Genomic DNA, 24,541 nt, shown 5'->3' on the forward strand with positions numbered 1-24,541 from the left:
AGTTGCAGCAACAATGACAACAAATAGTGATATTATTTGGTGGGCTACTGCGGCCCTGTTTTCTTGCCTCTCCCCTCCAGAACCGCCTGCAGAGTGTTCTAGAAGGAGCTCTCCTGGGATTTCCCTCCTCCAGGAAGCCTTCTTCCTGGGCCCGTGGAGGACCTGTGGTTTTGCTCGGCCTTTCTCCCCGAATCTCTATCCCATTTGTGTGGCTCTTGGGGATTCAGAACGTGGGTGTGTGTCCCCCTTGTCCCTCAGACTGAGCGGTCCCACCATTCCCTCAGGGCAGGGGGTAGAGACGGAGCCAAGGGGGGTGCCAGTGTGACCACAGCAGGCCCCTCCTGCCTGCGAATCCCCTCAAGTCTCCCGGGCCCATTCTCTCCCCTCCCTGGGGAAACCGAGGTCCCACACCAGCTGTCTCTTGCCCAGGCCCCGGGCAGGCCCTCCACATCCAGAGCAGGGTGCTCCTCAGTCCCCAGCCCACGTGCCCAGCGCAGCAGCGCAAATCAGACACCTGCCTCGGAGCTTGTCTTTTCGTTTTTATTTTAAAGGAAAAAAAAAAAAACAGTGCAAAAACCCATTGTTCCAGTGTCAGCCATGCCCGCCCCCCACCCCTAGGTCACCTCCCTGGCTGGGGGCCTGTCGCTTCCTCCCACTCTGCAGCCCCTCCCCCTCATGCAACCCACAGGGGCTGGAGGTGCCACTTCCTGGAGTGCCAGGTCCCAGGGGGCCTTGGGGGGAGGAAAGAATGGGGCGGGCAGCCCCTGATCTGCCTGCGCCACCCCCCCTCCAGGTCTCCAGCCTCGGCACCAGGTACCCCTCTTGGCTCTCAATAACCCTTTCCTGACCACACTACTAGCGTGGGGGGCACTGATCTGGGGGAACCCTGTCCGCACCCCTCTTTGCCCCGGGTCCGGCTCGGGGCTCTCCTCACTGAGGTTGGGGTTTCCCTCCCTCCCTCCATGGTGGGGGAGAGTGGTGTGATCCCCAGGTTTAAATACCTTAATGAAAGCAGGGGATGGGGGAGGAAGGGGCTTTAGACCTAATAAATTATTAGCGTTTTTTTTTTTTTTTTTTTAGTGTCCATGGGGGTGCGGGTGGGGTGGGGGCAGGGCGTGGCCTCCAGGGCCCCTCCCTCCCCTTACTGGTGAATCTCATTCTCTATGAGGCTGTCCTCATAAGACTGGAAGTCTGTGTCCGTGAGGCCATCAGGTGGCATCAGCAGCTCCTCATCTTGGGACGAGGACAACGGGGGCTCATCCCCTGAGCTCCCGGGACCCCCATCCCCGTCCCCGTCCACCTCTGAGTCCTGCAGCACCTGAGCGATGTATTTCTGAAGGGGAAAGCAGTAGAGGGTGAGGGTGGACAGCTGTTCCTCATGGGAGGGACTGACTGGGGAATCTCAGGGTCTCCAGGGAGCGGGACAGTGCTCCCCCCCCAGGGAGAGGTGGGCAGTCCCCTCAGGGAAGCCAGATCTCTCCCTGCCCCTGGGCGCTGGAACGGGCCTCACTTCCTGGGGGACTAATGGGGCCCCTGGCTTTGGACAGAGCCTCGATCAGAGGCTCCTCTCCACCCCTGGCCATGAGTCAGGGTACTCACCGCAGATTTGGGGACAGCGGCAGCCGTGGGGGGCCGTCCATTGCTTCTGGGGTCCACGGCATCTGTCTCCGTGTGCTCAATCTTGAGGGGTCCAGAATGAGTCAGGGAGTGGGGAGATGTCTTTGCCCTCAGCCACCATCATGACCCCACGCCTTCTTGACACCCTTGCTGCCCCTGCCCTCAGCTCCCATCCGTCCCCCTGCTCCCCTGCACCCCCCTGAGCTTCGCCCTCAGCCATCCCCTGCCCCCCTTGCCCCACACCTTGTAGTTGTGGGCACTGAGGTATTTGAAGTGTCCGAAGCAGACGTGGCAGAGACAGATGACGATGGTGATGACCAGGACCACGAATGTGAACATGGACGTGGGGGCTAGGAACCCTGGTGGGGCGGGGGGGCAAAGGATGGGGCTGCTACCTCTCCTCTGGGCACCCCCTCCCAGGGGCCCACCACCCGACTCTGGCTACCTTCTGAACGCAGTCCTGCACTCCTCTGTGCTGTCGCCCGACCTGGCTTCTCCCAGGCTCCTTGCCTGTGGCCCTTGGCCATCAGGGCCCCTCCCACGGCCTGCTCTGCCTCGACTCCGGATGGAGGCCCTCCCCCCGCTGACCTTGCCACTCCCTGAGGTGCGTGGGGGCGGCCCTCACCCGTGCGCATGGTGGAGAAGAAGAGCAGCCAGAAGAGACAGAGGATGGGCGCGGCCACCACCTGGTTCACGGCCCCTGAGTGGATCTTCTTGTCCAGCTTGGCCGGCAGGTAGGCGTAGTAGAGATTGTACCTGTCTACCAGGTGCTTCAGGAGCATGTACATGAGCCCTGGGGGAAGCCACACGGGCCCTGACCTCGGAACCAGTGGCACCGGACCTCCGTGTGTCCGTCACAGCTTGGCCTAGTCCTTCCAAGATGGCTGAAGGGCTGGCCCCCCTCCTCCTGCCTGAGCCCCCCGGTACAGGACAGAGCCCCAGGCCCATCACAGGATCACAGTGTCAGCTTCCTCAGCTTCCCCACCTCATCCCGCAGCCCCTCACTGAAAGGCCTACTGTTAGAAGTCCGTTCGTTGGGGTCAGTGAGCTTCTTCTTGAAACTTAGTGTTTTTTTCTACCCTGTCCCTACATAGAGGAGTATAAATGAGGTGGTAAGTTCTGTTTTCCTGCGGGCTGAGGGAATGGGAGCTTTTGAAAGGACAAGGAGGTTAGTTTGGGAGTTTGGAGCCTTCGATCACCGGGGATGGTGGTTAAGGGGTTAGGATGTAACAAGGGGAAAAACAGACGGAACGGGCAGGGTGACAGCTGTGAAGAAACTCTGCTAAATTTCAGAAGGAAGTGGGACGTGTCGAAGGCGCAGAGCTCAGCTACAGTGGGGTTACCATCTCTGTGAGTGGTAAGAGCCCAACCCCACCCTGGAATCCAAAGGTCTTTCTTGAGCTTATGGGACTGTCTCCAAGTGTACCGGCGGACCCTGTGTAGGAGTGTGTGTGTGTGTGTGTGTGTGCGCGCGCACACGCGTGCACGCATGTACACACAAACACGGCTGTGGGTATGTGATGTGCGTCCAAGTGCATCAGCTGAGTGAAGGCACCTGGTGCGGATGAGTATGGCCATGTTGGGGTGACTTTGCCCAGGGGCCCAGCACACCAGCCGGGGCCGGCCTGAGCTGAGATGGCTTTCCCCCTCCTCCCCCCAAGGCCGGGCCCCAGACTGAGGCAGGGACCGGGCGGGAGGCCCGAGGGGCCGGTCTCCCAGCCGGGGCCCTGTCCACTCAGGGCGGCCTGCCTTACTAGAGTGAAGCGGGTGAGGTCCTGGGTCCCCCCGAGCAGGGCCCAGGTCCCGGCGCGGCGGTGCCTACCGAAGGGCACGATGATGGGGCAGGTGATACTGTAGGTCATGACCACCGTGAAGACGCACATCATCCAGGCGTAGGCTGCGCCAAACTGGAACTCGTAGGCCTGATGCTGGGGGGGAGATGGGCAGGAGGGTGGCTCAGGGAGGGGAGGGACAGGCTAGAAGGGCGCAGGGCAGGTGGGAGGGGGCAGGGGGCCAGGAACGAAGCCATGGGGAAAAGAAACCCAATATCCAGGGTGGGGCAGGGCAAAGCAGATAGAAAGAGGGGCTGTGGCTGAGATGGAGGTCAGGGTGGGTACAGTGATGGGTCATGGGTTGGGGAGGACCTTTGAGAGATCAGGGGCTGGCAGGTGGGTAGGCCTGGGGGTGGGATGCCCAGAGCCCTCGTGTGGGGTTAGGGCACAGAGACCCTAGGTCTAGGGACCCGGACCTCCCCCAACTCCCATCGGAACACTAGACTGTCAGGACTGGCAGGGTTATCTATGTTGATCCATCGCCGCACATATGGGAAAACTGAGGCTCCAGGTAGGAAGGGGATAGCCCAGGGCCACGGAACTGGATCCCCCGAGTTCCAGCACCCCTGTGCCCCCACACCCTAGCACGGCTGCCGCTGTTTCAGGCTGGTCCCACCAGGGGGCGCTGCGCGAGCCGCTGCGGCCCCAGGCGGCCATACCCGCTTCACGTTGCGCCTCTCCGCGGCAGAGCGCGCCAGGCAGAGCCGGATCATGTACATGAGCAGGCCTGGGATGCGCAGCAGGTCCATGGCGTTGCCGATAAAGGCTGAGGCAATGACGTAGTTCACGAAGAAAGCGCCGTTGTCGGGCAGGAACACGCACCTGCGGGCACCAAGTGCTCCAGCGCTGCCCCCCTCGGGCGGCCCCGCGGCTGCCTGCCCACTGCCAGCACCACCTCGACCCCCGACGCGCCTTCCTTCATGCGGACACCCCGGCTCAGCTCGCAAGCACCCGTGCCCCAGTGCCCCCGGAGCGTGAACCCCAGGGGCAGATGCCAGAGTGTCCACAGACACCTCCAACACCCTCAGTGTGAGTGGATCCAACCTGAGAGTGTGAGCCCAGAGGTGTCCTGAGGACTTGTGCCCTATAAAGACCCATGGAGGGCGCTCCAAACCCCTAAGGCCACCAAGTGTTCAGGGGATGACTGCCTGAGATCCCCACAGACAAAGCCCGTGAGACCCTCAAAGACCCCTCAGAGTGTGCACCCTAGGATTACCCAGAAAGGACCCCCTAAGACCCTAAATTAAGCCACAGTTACCCCCAGAGTGTGAGCCTCAGACACCTCCAGAACACAAACTCCACAGACCCTTCCTCAAAGAGGGAGTGAGGAATCCAAGAACCTTTGGAATTCTTCAGGGTGGGGAATCCAAGAACCTTTGTCAATGCCCGTGACACCCCAAGTGTGAGCCCAAGATTTTTACAGATGGCTTAGAGCAAGACCCATAGAGCTTGTGCCCATATATATAGCCACGGTACATGGCCCTCCATCCCCCCACCCCCGAACAGCCTCATAGGGCTTCCCATAAAAGGTACCCTGTAAGGAACTCCACGGTCACTCCTCTGGATAAAAGCCTGAGACTGCAGAGGTCTTCCCATGACTTGTGCCCCATAAACACCCCAAGTATGAGCTCTAGAGTTCCCCATAAGTAGTCCAGAGTTGTGAGCCTGAGATTTCCATAGATACTTAAAAGTGTGGGCTCCAGGAACCTTCAGGGGTACCCCCAAATCACTCCCAAAGTATGACCAAGATCCTACTACAGACGTCTCCCCAAACCTCGAGTAAAACTTGACTCCTAGAGTTAGTCCCAGAATACAAGCTCTACAGGCTGTCACAGAAATCCCCCAGTGTGGGTCCCAAAGCCCCAAATATACCTTGACGGTGACCTCTACATGGGTTCCCAGGGAATGAGCCCCAACACAGACCCCAGGGACATCTCCCACGTCTATACCTGAGCACTGTGGTGTAATCTTGGGGATGACCCTGCCACGCCAGGTGAGCTCCCCCCACCACCACCTCCAGTGTGTCTCAGACATACCCACCCCCGCCCTCTGGGCTCTTTCCCTGGGGGCCCAGGTCACTCACTCAAACCGAATAGCTGCCTCAGCCAAGAATTTCTTGTCAAAGAGCCAGCGGAAGAAGAGGTCCAGGCTGGAGAGGAGGAGTGGAGAGGTGTGGTGGGGGGCTGGAATGGCCCAGAACACCAGGGGAGGAGGAGTCTAGTCCATGAGCCTCTGGGGACGCCCCCCCAGCACCTCTGTAAGGGAAGTGGGAGCCTGAACGGCTCCCCTCGTCCATCCTAACCCCCTACCCCCCAACCCCGGCTCCTGTCCCGTCTCCTGTAACCCACCTGCTCAGTCCCAGTGAGGGCAGGAGCAGCACCATGAAGATGAGGAAGGTGTAGCACTTGTGCATGGTGGTCCTGTTCTCCCCGGAGCTGCAGTGGGCGGCACAGGGGCAGGGGTCAGGTGAACCAGCCCCCAGGCCTGCTCCCCCAGCCGGGATGGTATCTGCTGGGACGGGGGCCTCCCAGTGTGAGGATGCGGGCCAGCCTCCCTTCCCTGGCAGCTCTGGGACTGCCCGGGGCAGGGAGGCTGAAGGGGAAAGGGCTGCCCACCTGGGACGGCCATACACCTAGGAGGGCCAGGGTGCGGGGCGTGTGAGGCGTCTCACCGTGTCCAGTGGGCTTCGAAGAAGGCCGAGTAGTAGACGATGGTGGGGAGCAGGGCCGAGAAGCACCACAGCAGCAGGGTGGGGAAGAACTGAGTGATGATGGGGTTCTGCAGCGGGGCACAGGGGGACATTTCAGGCGGGGGCCATCTAGCGGGCCGCCGTCTAGCTTGCTTTGCTTACCTACCCCCTCCCCCACTGAGCCCCAGGCCCCATGGCTCTCGGGGCCCCGTGGCAGAAGTCCAGAACATGTGCAGGGCCAGGGCGAGGGTGGGGGCGAGTCTCATGAGTACCACTGCAGGGTGAGTTACTCTGATAGTTAGCATTTGCGGAGTACCTCCTAAGTGCCAGGCACTGGTCATGGGCTTTACGTGTATGGATCCTCCCAACAATGCTATTAGTCCATTTTACAGATGAGCAAACTAAGGCAAAAAGAGTGTCAGCAGGTTACCCAGCTAGTCGGGGCGGTGAGGTGGGGATGTGAACCCAGGCCGACTGGGTCTGGTGTATTTTGCTCTTATCACTCAGGAATTTTCAAACTGTCTAACTCTGGACTTTGAGGCTCCAAGGAACTGGGCGAAGGAGGAGCTGGTGAAAATGACCCCTCCCTCTATGGCCCTCTGAGCAGCCTTGCTTTTCCACACTGGGGTTCATGTTAAGAGTCCTTTCGATAAGGGCGTCCGCATCTAAGTTCGGAAGCCAGTGCTCTGGTCCCAACCTCTGTTCCTCTGTCGGTGAGATGGGGGGGTGAGATGGGGGCTTGTCTGAGGTCGCACGGTCAGTTAAAACTGGCTGTGCGCTTGCTCTCTTCCCTGGTGTCTCTCTAGGTGTATGTGACCCCAGGGGTGGTGTCACGAGGGGGAAGGTGGCGGGGAGCCCAAGGGACATTCCCAGAGGGCTCTGCAGCCCTTCGTCGTGGGGGGGTTGTCAGCGGGGCTGGCCTGGGAAAGCAGAACCGGAGCTAGCCAGGCCAGAGGGCGTTCTGGCTCCCCCCGCCCCCCGGAGAGGGCCTCGAGGCCTGGTATCTGTGTCTCGCACCGCGGCACGGAGGGAGCGGGGTGGGGCCCGGGCCTCACATTGAGGTACTCCACAGGCTTGGTGACGTTGAACTTGTCCATGGTGGTGATGATGATGGCCGGGGTGGTGAGGAAGAACAGGAGGATGAAGAGGACGACATTGATGACCAGGCAGCGCAGCCACCAGAGGAAGCCCCGGATGGACAGGTGCTCCCTGGGAAGGCGGGGGAGAGGGTCGTTCTGGGGCCACCCCGGACTGCCCTCTCCTCCCGTCCGCCTGCCGGGGCCACTGGGCCCCGCGAAGCCTGCCCCGGCCGCCGTGCTGCGCTCACCAGTAGATGTTCTGGGGGTCGGGGGCGTAAGACACAGTCCAGTTGGAGATGTGCAGGGACTCGCTGCAGGACGAGGCGCGCGGCTCCCCACGGCAGGTGCAGCCCTGGCACTTACACACGTTGAAGTCCTTCAGGATGCTGGGGGAGGGGCACTGGTTACCGCCACCGGCCGGCCCTGAGCACGGGGACCCGGGAGCCCCCACGGGGATGGGCAGGCAGGGGGCAGGGGCTCACATGGCGGTGATGGTCTCGTTGTGGAAGGTGACAAAGGCCATGCCAAGAGGCTTCTCGTTCACCTTCTCCTTCTCCCGCTTGTAGTCCTCCTTCAGCTTCTGCTCCAGCTTCGTGTAGTACTCGATGGCCTCCACCTGCAGAGGGCGAGTGAGTGAGGGGGGTGCTGCGGTCAGGGAGCCAGGCTGCTCCCCAGCACACCCAGCGGCACGGACCTGGGGCTTACTCCAGGCTGGGCGCTGCTGTAGGCTTTCTACGTGTTAACTCGTGTAATCCTCACGACAGTCCCGAGGTAGGTACCATTAGCCCCATCTTATAGAGGAGGAAACTGAGGCACAGAGCAGGCGAGAAACTCACCGAAAGCCACAGAGCCAGTAAATACAGCACAGTGCTGTTCTCTTGGCTGACCCCTTACTGATTTGGGCTTTGCCAACTTGGTCACCGCAGGGATGGGGACGAACCCAATAGGGGAAGTGGGGCTTTGAGGACTGCAGGACCAGGTGGGGACCTGAGGGCGGGGCTGCACCCTGCTCCCAGTCCCGGCCGCCCCCCCAATCCTGGCATGGCCTTGCCTGCTCTGGGAGTCTGTTGACCTTTGGTTAGTTATGTGCAAGACCCATCTGTGTGTGTCTTCCCAGGGTCACGGGACCCGGGCCTGGAATGTGTCCATCTCTACTGCGACGAGGCTTCCCGGGATCTGTCCATCTCTTCCCCATACCCAGCAGGAGCTCTGGGGGCCTGGCGTCACCTCGTACCTGTTCACAGCCTCGCACCACGCAGCAGCAGAGGTGACCACAGGGCTTGGGGTTGATCATGGTGGGGACATTCTCCTTGCTCTGGAGGTTTGTGAAGTAGAGCTTCCCCCGCTCAGCCTTCTTCCTGTGAGACCCAGGTGCCCGGTCACCCGCTGGCCCGGCTGGGGCCAGGAATGGCTGGGAGGGTGGGTAGGGAGCTCAGCTCAGGGGTCATCTAAGTCCACTCCCTAAGGACAGGGTGAGCTTATTCTTGGATCTGCTTAGAAAGCATGGTTCAGATATTCAAGGGTCTTCCCACCCACCTCCTGAGGGCCAGAAATTCTTCCTATGGTTTGGCCTAAGTTTCTTAAACTGCAGCTGAAGAAGGGTATGTCCTCAGATGGGGTGGGGATGGTGGACCCCTTTCCTCTTGCAATGAACGCTAACCTCTAAGCCTTGCTCTTTCCAGAGCTGAACTGACAGGCACTCCAGGGGTTGAATTAAAATCAAATGCCCTGGGAAACACCTGGAAGGGGAGCCAGGTTCCCATGAGGCAGCCAAGATGCCTTCCACAGTAGGCAGAAGCCCCTCCCGTGTCATCCCCCCCATTACCTCTCAGCATCGAGGAACATAAGGCGAGCCACATTGTAACATGGGCGAGCTTCAAGAACCGTGCAGTTGGGATAGGCCTCCCTGAAACACAGTCCACCATCATCTTCTGCGGGGACGCTGCCCACCTGCCCCCACCCTGTAGCCATGACCCCATCACCTTTAAGACAACACACCCTGAATTCAAGCTCCTTCTGTCTGGTCTACAAAAATGGGAGTTCCATAAGAGTAAATCTTTGAAATTCCTCCCCGTGTTCATGTGAGCAGCAGGAAGCATGAAGGCTCAGGGGCCTTGTGCACATGGCAATGAGCCAGGATGTGAGAGTACACCTGTGTGGCTGGCACCAGGGGGGCCACGGCTGTGGCCTGATTCATCTCCAGAGCTCGAACTTGCAGCTGAGAGAAACTGTTTCTACTCATGGGCTGTTCTCTTAACCCTGTTTCCAGAATACCTGGTTACAGTTCAACACTTAGCCTTGACCATGAACTGACCCCAGCCAACCCACAGCCCAGTCTACAGAACGATCCTCGCCCCAAGACTGACCAGAGATGGATCCTGAACGCTGACCTGAAACTGACCCTTTACTGGGATCCAAACTCACCCATAACCCAGATCCAAGACTGACTTTCTAACCCTGACCCAGGATTGACCCTAACCTTGCTTTGAAACTGAGCAGAGAGAGACTGTGACTCTTGGTCCTGGTACCTGGGGCACTCAAGGGGCGCTTGCTCATGGAGGAAGAAGCAGTTCCTTCTTACTTCTCATCACACACTGCTCCCTGCTCCCTAATCTAGACTGAAGCCCGTCTTTTAAAAAAACTTTTTAGGGGCGCCTGGGTAGTTCAGTCGTTAAGCGTCTGCCTTCGGCTCAGGGCTCCCTGCTCAGCAGGAAGCCTGCTTCTCCCTCTCCTGCTCCCCCTGCTTGTGTTCCCTCTCTCACTGTGTCTCTCTCTCTGTCAAATAAATAAATAAAATCTTTAAAAAACAAAACAAAACAAAAAGCTTTTTAATGAAGAACCACCAAGTGTTAAAGGTGCGCAAGATCTGGTTCTAAAGAAACAAGATGGATGGTGCAATCCACGAGAATTTGGAAACTTAAATCTGGGATGGGGTCCTTGAAATGCTCTGCGGACCTTTCCCCAGACACCGTGTTGCTCCAGCTATTTTAGGGCTCTTCCTTGGAAGGGCCTTCAGCCCTGTGGCAGGCTAAGTCCTCAGGCTCACCCGACTCATCTCTAACCCCCTAATCCCCACCACACAGGCTCTCTGATTTTACACACAGGAAATTCCCTAATTCTGCTGGGGTAGTCCCCTAATCCAGACAGACCATGGACCTGGATCACAAACCCTACTCCTCACCATACATCAGGCCTGGGCCAACAGCTTAGACATAGTAGGTGCTCAATAAACACGTGCTGAACGAATGGATCAATGAGATGGTCATTCCCTCATGCTCACCCCCTTGATCCCCCAAACCCCAATTAGGACCACAGTCTCCCCCACTCCTGCTTAAAGGCTGACCACTAATTTTAATCACAGTCTGCTTCCTAAACAAAACCACAGGCTGACCCCTGAAACAGACAACCTGAACCACGAGCTCCTCACGGACACATCAGGTCTGTTATGAAGCACACAGTAGGTGTACAACAAATGTGTGCTGCGTGGATGCCTGGTTCATGCGGTTCACTTCCTCACTGCAGGCAGGGCCCTGTCAGGGTCCCCCGGCTCACCCTACTGGAAACAGCACCCCTTCCTGACTCCTTCACGCTGTTCCTCTCCTTGCTCTGGTTTTCTTCTGGGCACCCACCCTGCTTTGACAAGGTGTCTATTACTAGTTCATTTATTTATTATCTGCCTCGCCCACCAGAATGGGAGCAGGTGAGGGCAGAGGCTTCTTACTTTTTTTTGTTTGTTTACTGCTGAAACCCCAGCTCCTACTCCAGCACAGGCACATGGCAGGTACTCAACAAGTATTTGTTATTAAAGACTTACCAGTCCAAGCTGACAGCTGATTCCAATGGGACGGTAATATTAAGATGTCACCTAATTCTGAGCACACACGTTCCTTAATCCTGACCCAGACTGCCCCCTAATGCTGATCACAGCTTGGACTCCAGATAGGATCTCTAAGTCGTTCTCGTACTGACTGAGGATGATCTAATTTTGACCGCTGTTCTGTAACTTCTGGGAGGGCAGGGCCTGTTTCTAATTTGCGTACGCTTGGAGTGTAGAAGGTGACAAGACATGCATGGTGAACGAATGAGTACACATCCGCTATCGGGGATCGCAAACCGCTCATTGGCCTGCAACAAAGTGGTCTGCAATCTGACCCTGACTAGACACTGCCTCGCAATCCTGTTCTGACCCAGGACGACTGACTTCTGATCCAGGCCAACTGACGGTGGATCGAGACCTCGCGAAGTCCTGATCCTGACCACCAAGGTCCCTTATCAGGGCCACTGGCTAACTCCTAATTCTGGCCACAGACCGACCTCAGACCAAACCTCTGATCAGACCCTGCACCGGCTCCTAAGGCTCACTTCCACTGTGCGAACCCCTGAGAGCTCAATGATCTTTTGTTCATTTCTGTGGTCCCAAGGCCCACCGCAGTGACTTCGGCCTAATATCATCTGAGAAAGTCTGCTGAGTGTACAGATGAACGTGTGACAGGATCCCTAATCCTGTACACATACTGTCCCGGCCACCTGGCCCTCCTGGAGGTGTATATCCCCCTCTCCACAAGACAGAACTCCAGAGCTAGAAAGAGCCTTGGCGAACATGTGCGCCTGGGCTCCCTCAGGATCCGCTGAAAGCCAGTCTGCACACAAACCCCAGAATGTCACACAAAAGTTTGAAGCCACACACCTCAAAGGGCCCATGGACCCCGGGTCAACAACGCATGACCCAGTTCAAGCTGGGAGGAGAGGTGGGGTGGGGGAGGGGGGATAGGACCATACTTCTCTCACTTTTCAAGTATTTCTTGTCTTTCCCCTGTTCTTGCGGGGGCCTCTCACCCAGCCCAAGTGCTGGAATGCCCTGGACTCACGTCATTCTTCTATGGTCTCACCTCCGTGGTCTCACCTCCACCCCCACATCAGCCCCAGACCTCAGTGGGAGGTGTGAGAAGTCTGAGGGGCTGAAAGGCAAAGAAGGGCCCACAGGACCTGGGGTTTGGGGTAGGCGTGGCCACTCACTCAAAATGCTTCTTGATCTTTTCTGACTCTGCATATTTGGAGATTCCATTGATGAAGAGAGTCCGCTTCACCTGGGGTGAGAGAGGGGTGGGTCTGCCTTCTGGAGGAGAAGGCTCGAGAATATGCCAGGTGGGTGTGGGGAACAGGGAGCTGAACAGGTGGGAGGAGGCCTTAGGGATAAGCCACGTGCCAGGGGGAGGGTATCTAATTGGAATCCGGCAGCGAGCTTAATGAAAGAGCCACCTGGCCCCTTGCTCCCGAGGGGGTCATCGAGGGGAAGGGGGGATGACTCCCTGACCCTCAGGCCGTAACGGCCTGGCACAGTGGCTGGCCTGGTGATGAATGCAGACAAGCGCATGTCACTACCACAGCATCACCACGGCTGTTTCCTGAGGGCCGGGCACAGCGCGGGTGCTTTCCACGGGTCGCGTCACTTCACCTTCCCACCGACCTCAGGAAGGTTCTGTTGTCCCATTTTATAGATGAGGAAGCTGAGGCTTGGGGAGGAGACTTAACGTGCAGGATAGGGGCTCTTGAGCTGCTGGGCCAGGATCAGAACCCAGGTGGCCCCACCCTGGTGTGGACACTCCTTGGGGCCCAGGCAAGGGAGGCCCGGGGGGAAGGCAAGAGGCTGGGGGCGGGGTAGGCCAGGGCTCTGCTCTGCTCACCAGGTCGTCCTCCTTGTAGCGCATCTTGGAGGTGTGTCTACGCATGCTGTAGACGGTGAGCAGCAGGTACAGGAAGGCGAAGGAGGTGTGCAACCATAGCAGGTTGTTCCTGGGTGGGGCACAGGGGCACATGGAGCCACTGGGGACAGGAACGCACTCAGACAACCCCCAACCTCCCACTGTGAATTCAGCCCCTGGTACAGGGCCCCTCTCCTGCCACGGGTCTTCTGGCACTGACCCCTTCGCAGGGCAGGCCCCACACTCCACGTTGTCCAGGCCCCAAGATTATTCCACTGCAGCTGAAATGTCCCCAAGAGGTCATCTCTTGGGACGCCTGGGTGGCTCAGACTGTTAAGTGTCTGCCTTCGGCTCAGGTCATGGTTCCAGGGTCCTGGGATCAAGCCCCGCATCGGTCTCCTTGCTGAGCAGGGAGCCTGCTTCTCCCTCTCCCTCTGCCTGCTGCTCCCCCTGCTTGTACTCTCTCTCTCTCTCTCTCCCCCCTCTGTCAAATAAATAAAATCTTCAAAAAAAAAAAAAAGAGGTCATCTCTTCCTGCCCTGCCCACTGGCTACACTGCCCCCTCCCCCCAATTGCCTGCTGCCATTTTTCCCCTGGCCTGTGGTCACACAGCTACTTCTGGATCTGGTCATCCCCGGGGATCCCCAGCAGACATCCACCTCCTCTGTCTCCAGCCCAAGTCCTCAGGTCCCCCAGCCTCTGGTGCAACCTCAGCAACCCCTCCCCCAGGGCTCCCCCTTGCACCCCTCCCTGTTAAAACAGCTAGACTCCAGCGCAGACCCTGACCTCCCTGAACCGGCTTCCCCACCTTACCCTGATTTCAGGTTGGCAATGGTGGTTCTCCCGAAGCTGTAGGCATTGTTCTCTGGGGGGGGGGGCGGGGAGAGGGAGAGGACGGTGCTGGGGTCAGGACCTGCGTCCCCCGCCCCCGCTCCTCCCCTCCGGCCCCACCCCCATCCTGGCCGGCACTGACCCAGCAGGTCCCCTGAGAAGTTGACAGGCAGCACGATGCCCACAGACAGGACTCCCACGACGACCAGCAGCCCGATGATGTGCCGCTGGAAGGACAGGTAGTGCACAGCGTCGCCCCCACATTTGTCCCGGATCTCATCATCCCTGCAGGCGTGGGGCGGCCGGGCACACAAGTGAGGACTGGGGCGGGGCGGGGGGGCACGGCTTGCCTGCCTGGCCCGCCCGCCCCCACCCCATGTCCACCCTAGCCCCGGCCGGTCTGGCAGCACTACAGGGGTGGGGGGGTCTCGGGGCCCGCTATTTTCTGGGAGGGGAGAGGAGAGCACGGGAGAGGGAAGGGGAGGGAAAGGAGAAGAGAACAGAGAGAGGAGGGGGCAGGGGGCAAAGGGGAAGGCTGCAGAGAGAGGAGGAAAGGGGGAGAAAGGTGGAGCAGAAGGGACATGGAAAGGGAGGGTGAGGAGGGAGAGAGGCAGGCTGACCAAAGAAGAGGTAGAAGCGGGAGGGAGGACCCGGGCTGGGGACGCAGTGGCGCCTTATGGGGGGGGAGGAGCACAGACGTGGTGCGCCGGGGGAGGGGCCCCGGGGGGGGCGGGCCGGGGTGTGGGCAGTGGCGGTGCTGACCTGTCCGGGCCTCCTGCCTCTCTCAGCGCTCACTGCCTGCCTGCCGCACTCTGGCTCCATCTCCTGACTTCTGCCTGCAGGACACTGGCTCCTGCCTGTTGCTGGCTCGCTGCTCCCAGCCTGCCCCCCCCCCCCCCCCGCCGGGCTGCACAAGACTCTGAGGTGGGGGGCTCCAGCCCCTGCCACAAGGGCTCGGAGAGCTGTGGGCAGAGCGGGCCCACCAGGGAGGCGGGCACACGGGAGACTGTGGGGTAGGGTGAGGCCCAGCTCAGGGGACAACAGAGGCCGGGACCCCAGGGCCTGGCCTCCTGGAGTAGGGAAGAGGCTGCTGGGCTGGCTGGGAGCGCTAAGGCCCTCAAAGCTGTTGGCCTCTGGATTTTGTAGGGAAGTGACAGGTTCTGAAGCTTCTCTGTTTCTCTCTTTCCTTAGAGTCTGAAGACTGTTCACTTACTTTATCCTGAAGATGGCTGTCAGCCAGGAACAGAAACCCTGGGGGGACAGAGGGCTATCAGTTGGAGTTCCTACCCCAACCCGAACCTCCCTTCCCCCTCGAATCCTACCCGCCCCATTCTCATGATCACCTCCGGGCTGTGGCCCACCTTGGCACAACTGCCACAACCCCCCAAAGAAAGTAGCACACCCCAGAGGGGGAGAGGGAAGGTGCCAGCCCTCAAAGGAGAAAAGGACCAAGGCCAAACTGGGCTATCTGCGGATGCTCATGCCCAGAGCTGTAGATCCCTGCAAACAGCCAACGGGGCAGTGCAACCAGGGGAAGGCCTGAAGCTGTGTGGGTCAGGGTAGGGATGGGTGGGATTCAGGGTTCTAGCAAGGGCACTGGGAACCTCCAGCCCTGTAGCTAACAAGAGTCTGCAGCATGGCTATCAACAGCAGAGGGGCAAGCCAAACTGCCCGAGTTCCTGCCGCCTTTCTTCCAGCACACCCCAGAGGGACCAGACCCTGGGTCCCTGTGAGCTGCAATCTCCTACCCTCAAGCTCCCAGGCCTGCCTTCAGACAGAGACTCACCCCACTGACAGCAGGCTGGGGACATACGGGGGAGGGCTAGGCAGAAATAACCCTCCCCCACCTTCCTTCTAGCAGAAGGGCCGGGCTTAACCCAGGATCGGGGAGAGAGGTGCCTTCCAGCTAAGATGCAGGACTGCTACCTGTTGCCAACACCACCTGAGTCTAGGGACCATCTGGACACCTCTGGGTGGGCAGGGGCGATACCTTTGCTTTGCCACTTACCAGTGTGAGTCCAACTCAGGAGGCTGACTGGCTTCTTCTACTATGGCTGCTACAAGAGCTGCTGTCCCCAGGGCCCCCAGCCCAAGCTGGACTGACCAGGGACATCCCAGGGCCTAAAGATTAGAGTTCTGTCCAGGACCCTCATGCTGGCAGAACGACAGGGGCCAGGCAGGTAATGCCAGACTGCTGGGCCTGACGTGAATGAGGGTCTGGGGACTGCTGTGAATCACCACGTACATGCCTTGTCTATAGGGGCCTCTGCCACTCAGCTCCAATCTGCAACTGGCCCCACCCAGCCAAGGGCCACCAGCCTGCAGTCTCTGAGCAACACAACGAATTCTATGTTTTGCTGGATGGGCCAGAAAGGCCTGTTGTTACTTCTAAAACCCTGCCTAAGGAAAAGGGGGTCCTTGGGATTAATCGGTGGAGACAGGCACAGAGTTCTATGTGGGGCAAAGTCTGGGATTCGTGATGTTAGGCTGGTGCTAGCTTGGGGATTAGCACGGAGTACAGAGCCAAGAGTTCCAGGTCGGGGTGGCTTTCCTGTGGCTCTTAGACAGGCGTTGTCCTTGCTGCGGAGAAGGTCACACCCCATAGGTCCCTGACCCTGTACCACTGGAGCTAAGGCTGCTGAGCCCCCTGTGCCGGAGGAGGAGCAGGTAGCTAACAGGTCTGGGGGAGGGCACTCACATTGTCTCTTTGGTCAAAGTCCACGGAGCTGGAGACAGACGTGAGACGCTCATACCGGTCATGACTGTCCCCGTGCATAGCTGAGGCCACACTGGGAGTGGGGGGGGGTGAGAGAGCAGAGAGCCTGGTGAGTCTGAGCTCCTGGGGAGCAGGGCTGAATTGGGGGGCTCCCACTCCAGAGCTCCCGGGGCTAGACAAGGCACAGAAAGCACAGAGGCTGAAGCGGGGAGGGATGACTGCCTTCCCCCTGCCTCCCTTAAATCCGCCTCTTTCCTTCAGGAGGCCTGGGGGGCACCAGTGCAGGGCAGTGAGGGAAAGGAGGGTGTCTTCATCGTTACCCGCGGAGGCTGAAGTAAGAACGGGAGCAGGCCCTGCAGTTCTGGAGCTGACCAGCAGGGGACCGGATGGGGGGCAAGAGAGCCAATGTTATGCACAGGGCAATGGGGAGCTGAAGGAGAGGATGGACTAGGAGAGCCCCAGGAGGGTTAGGGATAGAGGGGGCTGAGGGATGTCCCCCAGGTGGGCCCCTCCCTTCCCCTTTCCCTGACCCCAGCAGCTGCCGCAACTCCAACGTCAGTCCTATAGACAGAGACCAATGATGCGACCTCAAAGGCCAGACTCGGGGCTCCGTGGGAAGTCCCCCTCCCAGGCCTCCAGAAGGGCTGAGCAGGGAACCCTGAAATATGAAGAACTAGTTGTTAGGGGATGGCAAGCCACTGGTGACACCCAGTCTTGTCTCTGTGACCAACAGGTGAGCGTACTGTAAGTTTCCGGGAGGACGGCCCCTCCAGCCCAGCCACCAAGAGGGCAGGGCACACAGGGAGGGGCTTCTCCCAGGCTGAAAGCCAGAGTGGAGGATGGAGTGGTGAGGCAGAGACAAGTTGGGGAGCCCCCTGCTCTGCAAAGCACACCGCCTGCGTTAATCCGAAACATGAGCCTGCAGAGGAGAAAACTGCAAAGAGAAACCAGTAACTTGGCAGGAAGAGAAGAGAAGCATGAGAGAAGAAAAGAGAGAGCTGGTTTGGTGGGGATGAGGGGGCAGGTGCCCCACATACTATTCCTGTTCCACTCGCTCCCTCTCCTGCCACCGGCGTCGCCTGGGGAACAGAGAACAGACAGGGTTAACGGGGGAGGGGCGGCGGGGGGGTTCCCCGGGGAATGGCAAAGGCTGGAAGCCCATGCCCTCATGTCCCCCACATCCGCTCTGGGACTGGTCCCTCTTCATCCCCCCAACAAAGGCGGATGAAAGAGGGCTGGCTCTTTCTTACCCCTGAGGAGTGTGTGTGTGTGTGTGTGTGTACAGGTAAGGGAGAATCCCAAAGCCTTACCTGTCTGCATCTGTCACCAAGGCCAGCCGCCCATAGTCCCAAGCCACCTTCCGGAGGATGGAGAACAAGAACAGCAGTGCCTGAGGGCAGAAGGAATGGTTGGCAGGTGGACAGACTGTCCATGCACTGGACTAGCCAGGAGGGCAGGGGCGGAGGGGCTGGGATGACCTTGGCTCAGGTGAACTGTGGGAGGCTAGGCTCGGGCTGGGTGATGCAGACCCCTCCCACAGGTAAGCCTGGGGAGTCAGAGTCAGGTGGAGGACAGGTTAGGGCTGCGGGCGTTAGCTAGCTATCTACAGGGTGTGGATGCCAAGTGGGGGGGAGGTGGTGTGTGGGCACTCACAAGGAAGCACATAAAGTCAAGAGCCAGCACGGTGGGGACGCCCCCAAAGGGCAGGCCCTGCAGGACGGTGCTGCGGATTCGGGCGCTGTAGCAGTAGTCCTTGGGGTTGCTGTTGTTGAGGGCCGTGGTGCCCAGAGTGGCCAGAAGGAAGGGCAGCATGGCTGCTACTGCCGCATGGTCCTCCTGGGCAGAGAGCACAGTGGTCAGCGGGGCTTGTTCCTGATGCCCCGCATGGCTCCCAGCCTAAGCACAGGGAGAGGGAGCGAGGGCAGATCATCCGGCAGCCTGGGTGGGTGGAAGTACTGGCTTTCTGAGATAAGGGCCTGGGGAGGGGAGGGTTGAGTCACATGGATTTACCTTCATTGGCTGTAAGGCTGAGACCCCACCCTGGGTCTGGGGAACTTGGCCCAGATCTGGACTGGGGAGACTGGTTTTTCTAAGCTGGAAGTTGTGAGTCTCTAACGTCTGCCTCCCACCACCTCCATATACACACAAACACTACACACACACACACACACACACACACACACACTCACTCACATGCTTGCTTTCTCTCTTTCTCTGTCTCTGGAAACTGAGTACGAGGGAAGATGGGGAGGTCGGAGGCCTGAGGATTCAAGGCGAAGAGGTGGGGTCTGGAGGCCAGGAGAGGATGGGTCAGGAACCAGCTAGGTCATCCTGATCTTCTCTTCCTACCTCTTAGAAAAATGGCATGGTTTCATTGGCTTAGAGTTTTCAACTCTGTTAATCACTTTCTCAATACAATTGGCTTAAAAAAAAAAAAAAAAGAAAGAAAGAAAAAGATGTTCAGCTTCAGAGCTGGTCCTCTGTGCTCAGAGTAGGGACCTGAGGATGGGGTCAGAGTGGGAAGTCAGTTAAAAAGTAGGACTTCCGGGTTTGTGTTATCGGCCTGGTCCCAGTCACTCCTGCTTGCTCTCATTCCTTTTCTCCTGCCTCGGCAGCAGCTACACCCTCCTCCCCTCCAGCTTCCTCACCTCTCCAATTATCTCAGTACAGGGGTCACCTGAGTGGTGTGAGGACTACAACTCCCAGAGTGCCCTGCTCCTGCCTCCGGAGTAGGGCAGGCTGGGAATGCCAGGCCCTCCAGCTTTTCTATTGGCAAAGGAAGAGAGAGAGTGGGTGGGGGCCTCTCAGCCTGCCCAAGCCCCCTGCAGCCAGGGTACTACCCTTCAGCCCTGATCCCCACCACTGTGGGGCTGTCCAGCCTTCTGTGGACCTGGAGGATGGGACGGGGGAGGAGGAGGGAAGGGGCAGCCAGCCCGGATACCTGGGTTCTGGGAGTGCCAGGGGACGAAGCCTAGCAGGGCCCTGGGGAGCTAGGGTGGAGGAGAAGTGTGGCCGAGGCACTGCTGCCCCACCCGCATCCCACTGGGGGGCCCCTGGGGGCCCCTTCTGCTGACAACACTGAAACTCTGCCTTGGTGGGGGGGATCCCCAGGGAAGAGAGGAAACCAGACAAAGAGAGAGAACAACAAACCTAGAACCGGTGATAATAACTCTGGGAGCAAGCATCCTCCAGCCTCCTGGGTGGACTCAAGGGTTTCTTCTGCCCACTGATCCCTGATTTTCCCTAGTCTCTTCCTAACACTTAAATTACAGGACAAGAGGTACCAGCTCTTGGAGGGGGAAGCTGTGGTTGTTTGTATGTTTCACTTGGTCCCAAGGAGTCTCTGAAAAGCCTGTGTTAGGAAGGCTAAGGTAGTACCTGCCTGGTGTGTTATGCCTCCCTCTTCCGTTCCAGCTCAAGTTGCCTTAAAAAAAAAACCCCAAACCGAAAAACCCTGAAAACCCCATTAATTCAGTGATTGCAACAGGCACCACTTATCAAGTGCTCACTGTTTCAAGAATAATACATACGTGATTTCATTTAATCCTCGACAATCCTGAGTTGGATATTATTGCCATTTTAAGATAAGGGCACAGGGGCTCAGAGAGGTTAAGTAACTTTTCCTAAGTCACACTGCTAATAAAATGATGGGGTTCAAACCTAGGTCAACCTCTTTCTAAAGCTAGAACACTGTTCAGGGCATCATGCTCTTCTGATGTGCCTAGAACAGGACTCTGCAGAACATGGAAGTTTTGTACATGCTCATTAAATGTTCTCCAGCTAGAAAACACCAGAACACTGTGGGAATATGTATGTTCAGGTGTGTAGACATGTGTTGATGTGTCTGTGTGTGTGTGTGTGTGTGTGTGTGTGTGTGTGTGTAGGGGGAAGTAGGTGACTGGTCTCTTAAGTTGGGGTGTGGGTGTGGGTGTGCCTGGGAGCCTGGGTATGTAAACATAGGTGCATAGAACCCTGGGGCACCAGGGTTAAAGGGGAGGTTAAAGGTAGGTAGAGGTAGCTTGGGTGTGTGGTAGTTGGGGGCCCTCTGCAGTAGCACCTCCCCCCTTAACTCCCTACTCCAGTGAACTCCACCAATCAAGACAGCTGTCTCTCTCCCTAACTCCAAGGCTTCACCAGGCCAGAATATAACGGGTACAGGGAGCCTGGGTGGTTCAGTCGGTTGGGCGTCTGCCTTCGGCTCAGGTCATGATCCCAGGGTCCTGAGATCGAGTCCTATGTCCCCATGTCGGGCTCTCTGCTCAGTGGGGAGCCTGCTTCTCCCTCTGCCCCCCCCCGCCGCCTCGTGCTCTCTCTCACGCACACGCTCTCTCTCAAATAAATAAAATCTTAAAAAAAACAAAAAACAAAAACGAATGTAACAGGTACAAACCCCTGGAGGCCCCCCCCACCAGTCCTCTTCACGCTGAAGGAAGGTGGAACATTCCGGGAGCTTTTACATTAAGGGGACCCCACAGGGTGGGTGAAGGTCCAGGTAGATGCTTAGTAACTGAAATTACCATGTCCATCTGCTGCCTCCCTCTTTAGAGTCACAAAGCACTCTCCCCTCCACAAATGCATTGCTCTTACATACCACCCCCCCCCCCCCCCCCCCCCGCAAACCCAAGGAAGGTAGGGCACACTTGCTGGATCGGATCACCATCCCCACTTTACAGGGGAGGAAGCAGGGACCCAGGGAGCAGAAGCAACTCACAAGAGGTCACAGGGTAGGTGAAGGGTGGAGCCAGGGCTGGTGGCTTTTAGGCTGACTGGATTCCTCTAAGCTCCAAATTGTGGGGGTGAGGTTGCTGGGCTGAACTTCACCTAGGGCAGCTACTCAAAGCTTTTAGTGAGAGCAGCTGGTTGGAGGGAAGAGACTGAGGCAGAATATTTGCGGGGAGGTGTTGGAGGGGGCAGTTCATCCACTCAGCCAGCTGTATCCTGGAAATTCTCTAGTCTGACACTGAGGCTTTGGCCGCCAATGGGTAGAGGGTGGCGGAGGATTTTATTTCCAGCTATCTAAAGGTTGTTATTTTACCATTAAGAAGTGGCAGGGGTGGGGGAGTTATCAGGTAAAAAGTTTTTTTCTTCCAGAGTCACTTGGGAAGATTTCTTCGTTTAGGGCCTGGGCTCCTAGGAAGGCGGTGTGGTCTGAAGAGAGGAGATGATGATGGAGCCCTGCCCTGCTATTATGTAACCCAGGCCTCAGTCTTCTAAATTGTAGCAAAGAGGTATTAATATCCTTGCTCCACCCCTCCCAACTTCACAGGGACCGGCAAAAAAGTATCCACGCGTGAGGATAAAAGCACTAGGAGGGCGCCTGGGTGGCTCAGTTGGTTAAGCGACTGCCTTCGGCTCAGGTCATGATCCTGGAGTCCCGGGATCGAGTCCCGCATCGGGCTCCCTGCTCGGCAGGGAGTCTGCTTCTCCCTCTGACCCTCCCCCCATCTCATGTGCCCTCTCTCTCTCATTCTCTCTCTCTCTCAAATAAATAAATAAAAATCTTTAAAAAAAAAAAGCACTAGGAAAAGAATGCATTATCAAATACTAATTTTACTCTGATTTTGTGCCAGGCACCGTTCTAAGCGCTTTACACATGTTAACTTATTTACTCGCCATCCAGACCCTGAGAAGACACTGAGGTGCAGAGAGGGTACATAACTTGCCCAATGTCACACAGCCAGACTGTCATAAATCCAGATATGGACCCACGTAGCCTGGCTTAAGTATATGCTCTTGACCACTGCATTTTGCTGCCCTGGCCCACAGAGGAGCCGCTTCCACCGAGGGCCTGGGAGTTGGGGGCTGGGGGCTGCCTGCTACAATTCTGGAGAAATGCCACATCCTATTGGTGTTTGCCCTCCTTTTTGCCTGTAGCTGCCAGACCCTCCACTCAGACCCTGGGCTTGTGATTTCAGATTCTGGGAGAAGTGTAGAGGCCAGGTGACAGAGCCTGGGGGTTAAAAGCTCAGGCTCTAGGATGAGACAGATCTGGCTTCTGACCTGGGCAAATTTACTTCACCACACTGGGCCTCAGTTTCTTCATCTGAAAATGGGAATAATCATCCAGTTGTGTGGTTGTTTTGAGAACTAAACAAGATGACTTATGTAAAAGCTCTTAAGAGAGTTCAAGGCACGTGATGGATTCTAAAGAAATTAGCTACTGTTATTAATAAAGTCTGGCATAAAAGGGTTGGTTTAGTGGAGGAAACTGGTAAAAATAAAAATAAAGGAAAACACACTTTAATGATAGAGCCCCTCAGTCAGGATGGGCTTCTTGTTTAGACCCAAGGGCTTATATGGCATTTGGGACTCTGCCACTAAGTGGCAGGGAGTGTCCCCAAACTCTTCAAATATACCCAATCCATTTGTAGCAGGCCGGAAAGGTGGCGGTATGGGAGGGTGATGCTATGCCAGGATGGGTCAGAAGTTCAGAGAAAAGAACCTATTATTGATCAACAACCAGGCAGGGTGCCAGGCTCTTTATCTGTGTTATCTAGTTGATCCCCATGATAACTGTAAGGAGGTGGTAGTAAACACACTTTTAAATTAAAACTAAGGTTCAGACAGGTTAAGTAACTTGTCAAGGTCACACAGCTAAACAATGGCAGAGTTGGAATTTGAACTGAGGTCTCTAAGATGCTGTTATAATTGGAGAGAACTTGTAGGCTGTCCAAAAGGGGATTAGCCACTCCAGCTACCTTTAGCTGCCCACCACCTGCCTTCTGCCTTGCCACATCCCCACCCACCCACCCATAGGCCAAGACTGAGTTGGGTGAGCCAACAGCAGGCCCTAGCATGTGCCACCTGGAGCAAGCCAGGGCCTGGACCCTCTGGTGCCCTGGAGGACAGTCATGCTGCCAGCATACCAGGGCTGGAAGCCTGGTAGACACTCCCACTCCTCTCCTCACAAGCTCCTGGGGGACAAGACCGAGGGTCCATCCTTAAGAGGCGTTGGGCACAGCCTCATTCTTCCTGGGCCGACCCAGGGCTAGAGTGGTACTGGGTAGAGAAGCTGGGACTCTCCTGCCCCGCAGGGAAGTGGAGTGCTGAGCGGCCAGACCTCCCCCCAGAGGACCCAGGCAGGTGGCAGCACAGAGCCCCAAGGGCAGCGGGCCCCTCTGACCTCTCCTCTCCACTTCCAAGCGACCTTCTCTTCTGAGGAACAAGACGCCAAATCTTTGGGATTGTCCTCCCTAGACAGTCAAGAAGGCCAGGAGGGACAAAGCGCGCCCCCTCCCCCCAACAGGGCCTTTGCCCCACTCCTGGTTCCGTGTCTGAATCCTCTCCCCACCGCACCCTCCAACGCAGGCCCGGGCGGCTCATGAATGAACTGCACTGTGTGGGGCGCAAGGAGAGGACACGCTCCCGGGGCCAGTCGCCTCCCCATGCCGCGACCAGTCCCCAGACGGGCCGGGGGCAGCGGCCGGCTTCATGCCAGCACCCGCGAACCCTGCCCTTGTCCGAGCCCGAACCCCGGCCCCGGGTCGGCTTCTGGGGTACTCAGCCCCAGAAACAGGAGACAAGATAAAAGAGACCGAGGGCACTGGACTTAGCGACCCTGGAATCCAAAACTCGGGGGCGGGGGCGGCAGGTTCCCCACAGCGGCGGCGGGCTGATGGGGGCGCAGCTGGAACCCTGAGGGGCGCGCGGGGGACGCGCACCTGGACCGGGCAGGTGGCAGAAGAGTGGCGCTGGGGGGCCGGGGGCGGGGGTCCCACCCCTCGGGATCTCCCCAGGGGTGGGGACAGACGGCGGGGCACATCTGGACCCTCGGCAGGGTTCGGAGGACTCGCATTTGGCTCAAGATGGTGCGGGGTTGGGGGCAGCGCGCGGCACCACTAGGTCCCGCGGGCCCGGGCACCTCTGGGTCCCGCAAGAGGTTGAAGGGAGGGGACACGCAGCTGAGTCCAGGTTTTTCTTTGGGTGGTGGTAGGATCCTCAAAGAAAAGAGAAGGGGCTGGGGAAGGGTCGCGTACTCACCCCCAGGCGCAGACTCGGCTCCGGCTCGGAGCCCCGGGTTGGGGCGGGGCGGGGCTGGGGGAGGGGGAGGGGGAGTCGCTGGGCGGCTCGAGCTC

The 24,541-nt window shown here is 58.0% G+C and overlaps 1 protein-coding gene across 2 annotated transcripts; it reads right to left on the minus strand.

The window, feature by feature from the left end:
* Positions 1 to 526: 526 nt before the first annotated feature.
* Positions 527 to 24,499, minus strand: TMEM63B (transmembrane protein 63B). Of its 2 annotated transcripts, none has more exons than XM_028097718.2 (24): positions 24,447 to 24,499; positions 18,120 to 18,302; positions 17,777 to 17,856; positions 17,504 to 17,545; positions 16,449 to 16,539; positions 14,964 to 15,001; positions 13,893 to 14,035; positions 13,733 to 13,784; positions 12,902 to 13,010; positions 12,234 to 12,304; positions 9,043 to 9,123; positions 8,452 to 8,575; positions 7,700 to 7,833; positions 7,466 to 7,603; positions 7,194 to 7,347; positions 6,121 to 6,227; positions 5,798 to 5,884; positions 5,533 to 5,598; positions 4,109 to 4,271; positions 3,440 to 3,545; positions 2,243 to 2,410; positions 1,861 to 1,976; positions 1,600 to 1,680; positions 527 to 1,333 (listed from the first exon to the last, which is right to left on the minus strand). In XM_028097718.2, exons 2-24 carry the CDS (start codon positions 18,276 to 18,278, stop codon positions 1,142 to 1,144), a joined length of 2,502 nt encoding a protein of 833 aa, XP_027953519.1. In that variant the 5' UTR covers positions 18,279 to 18,302; positions 24,447 to 24,499; the 3' UTR covers positions 527 to 1,141. The 2 variants fall into 2 exon arrangements, with proteins under 2 accessions (XP_027953519.1, XP_027953520.1); XM_028097719.2 differs by lacking the exon at positions 24,447 to 24,499 and adding an exon at positions 18,660 to 18,757.
* Between the last annotated feature and the right edge of the window lie 42 nt (positions 24,500 to 24,541).

This window comes from Eumetopias jubatus, unplaced genomic scaffold (genome assembly GCF_037043125.1).
Source record: "Eumetopias jubatus isolate StellerSeaLion01/CBP00866 unplaced genomic scaffold, mEumJub1_p1.0 scaffold_6, whole genome shotgun sequence".
NCBI classification, from domain to species: domain Eukaryota; kingdom Metazoa; phylum Chordata; class Mammalia; order Carnivora; family Otariidae; genus Eumetopias; species Eumetopias jubatus.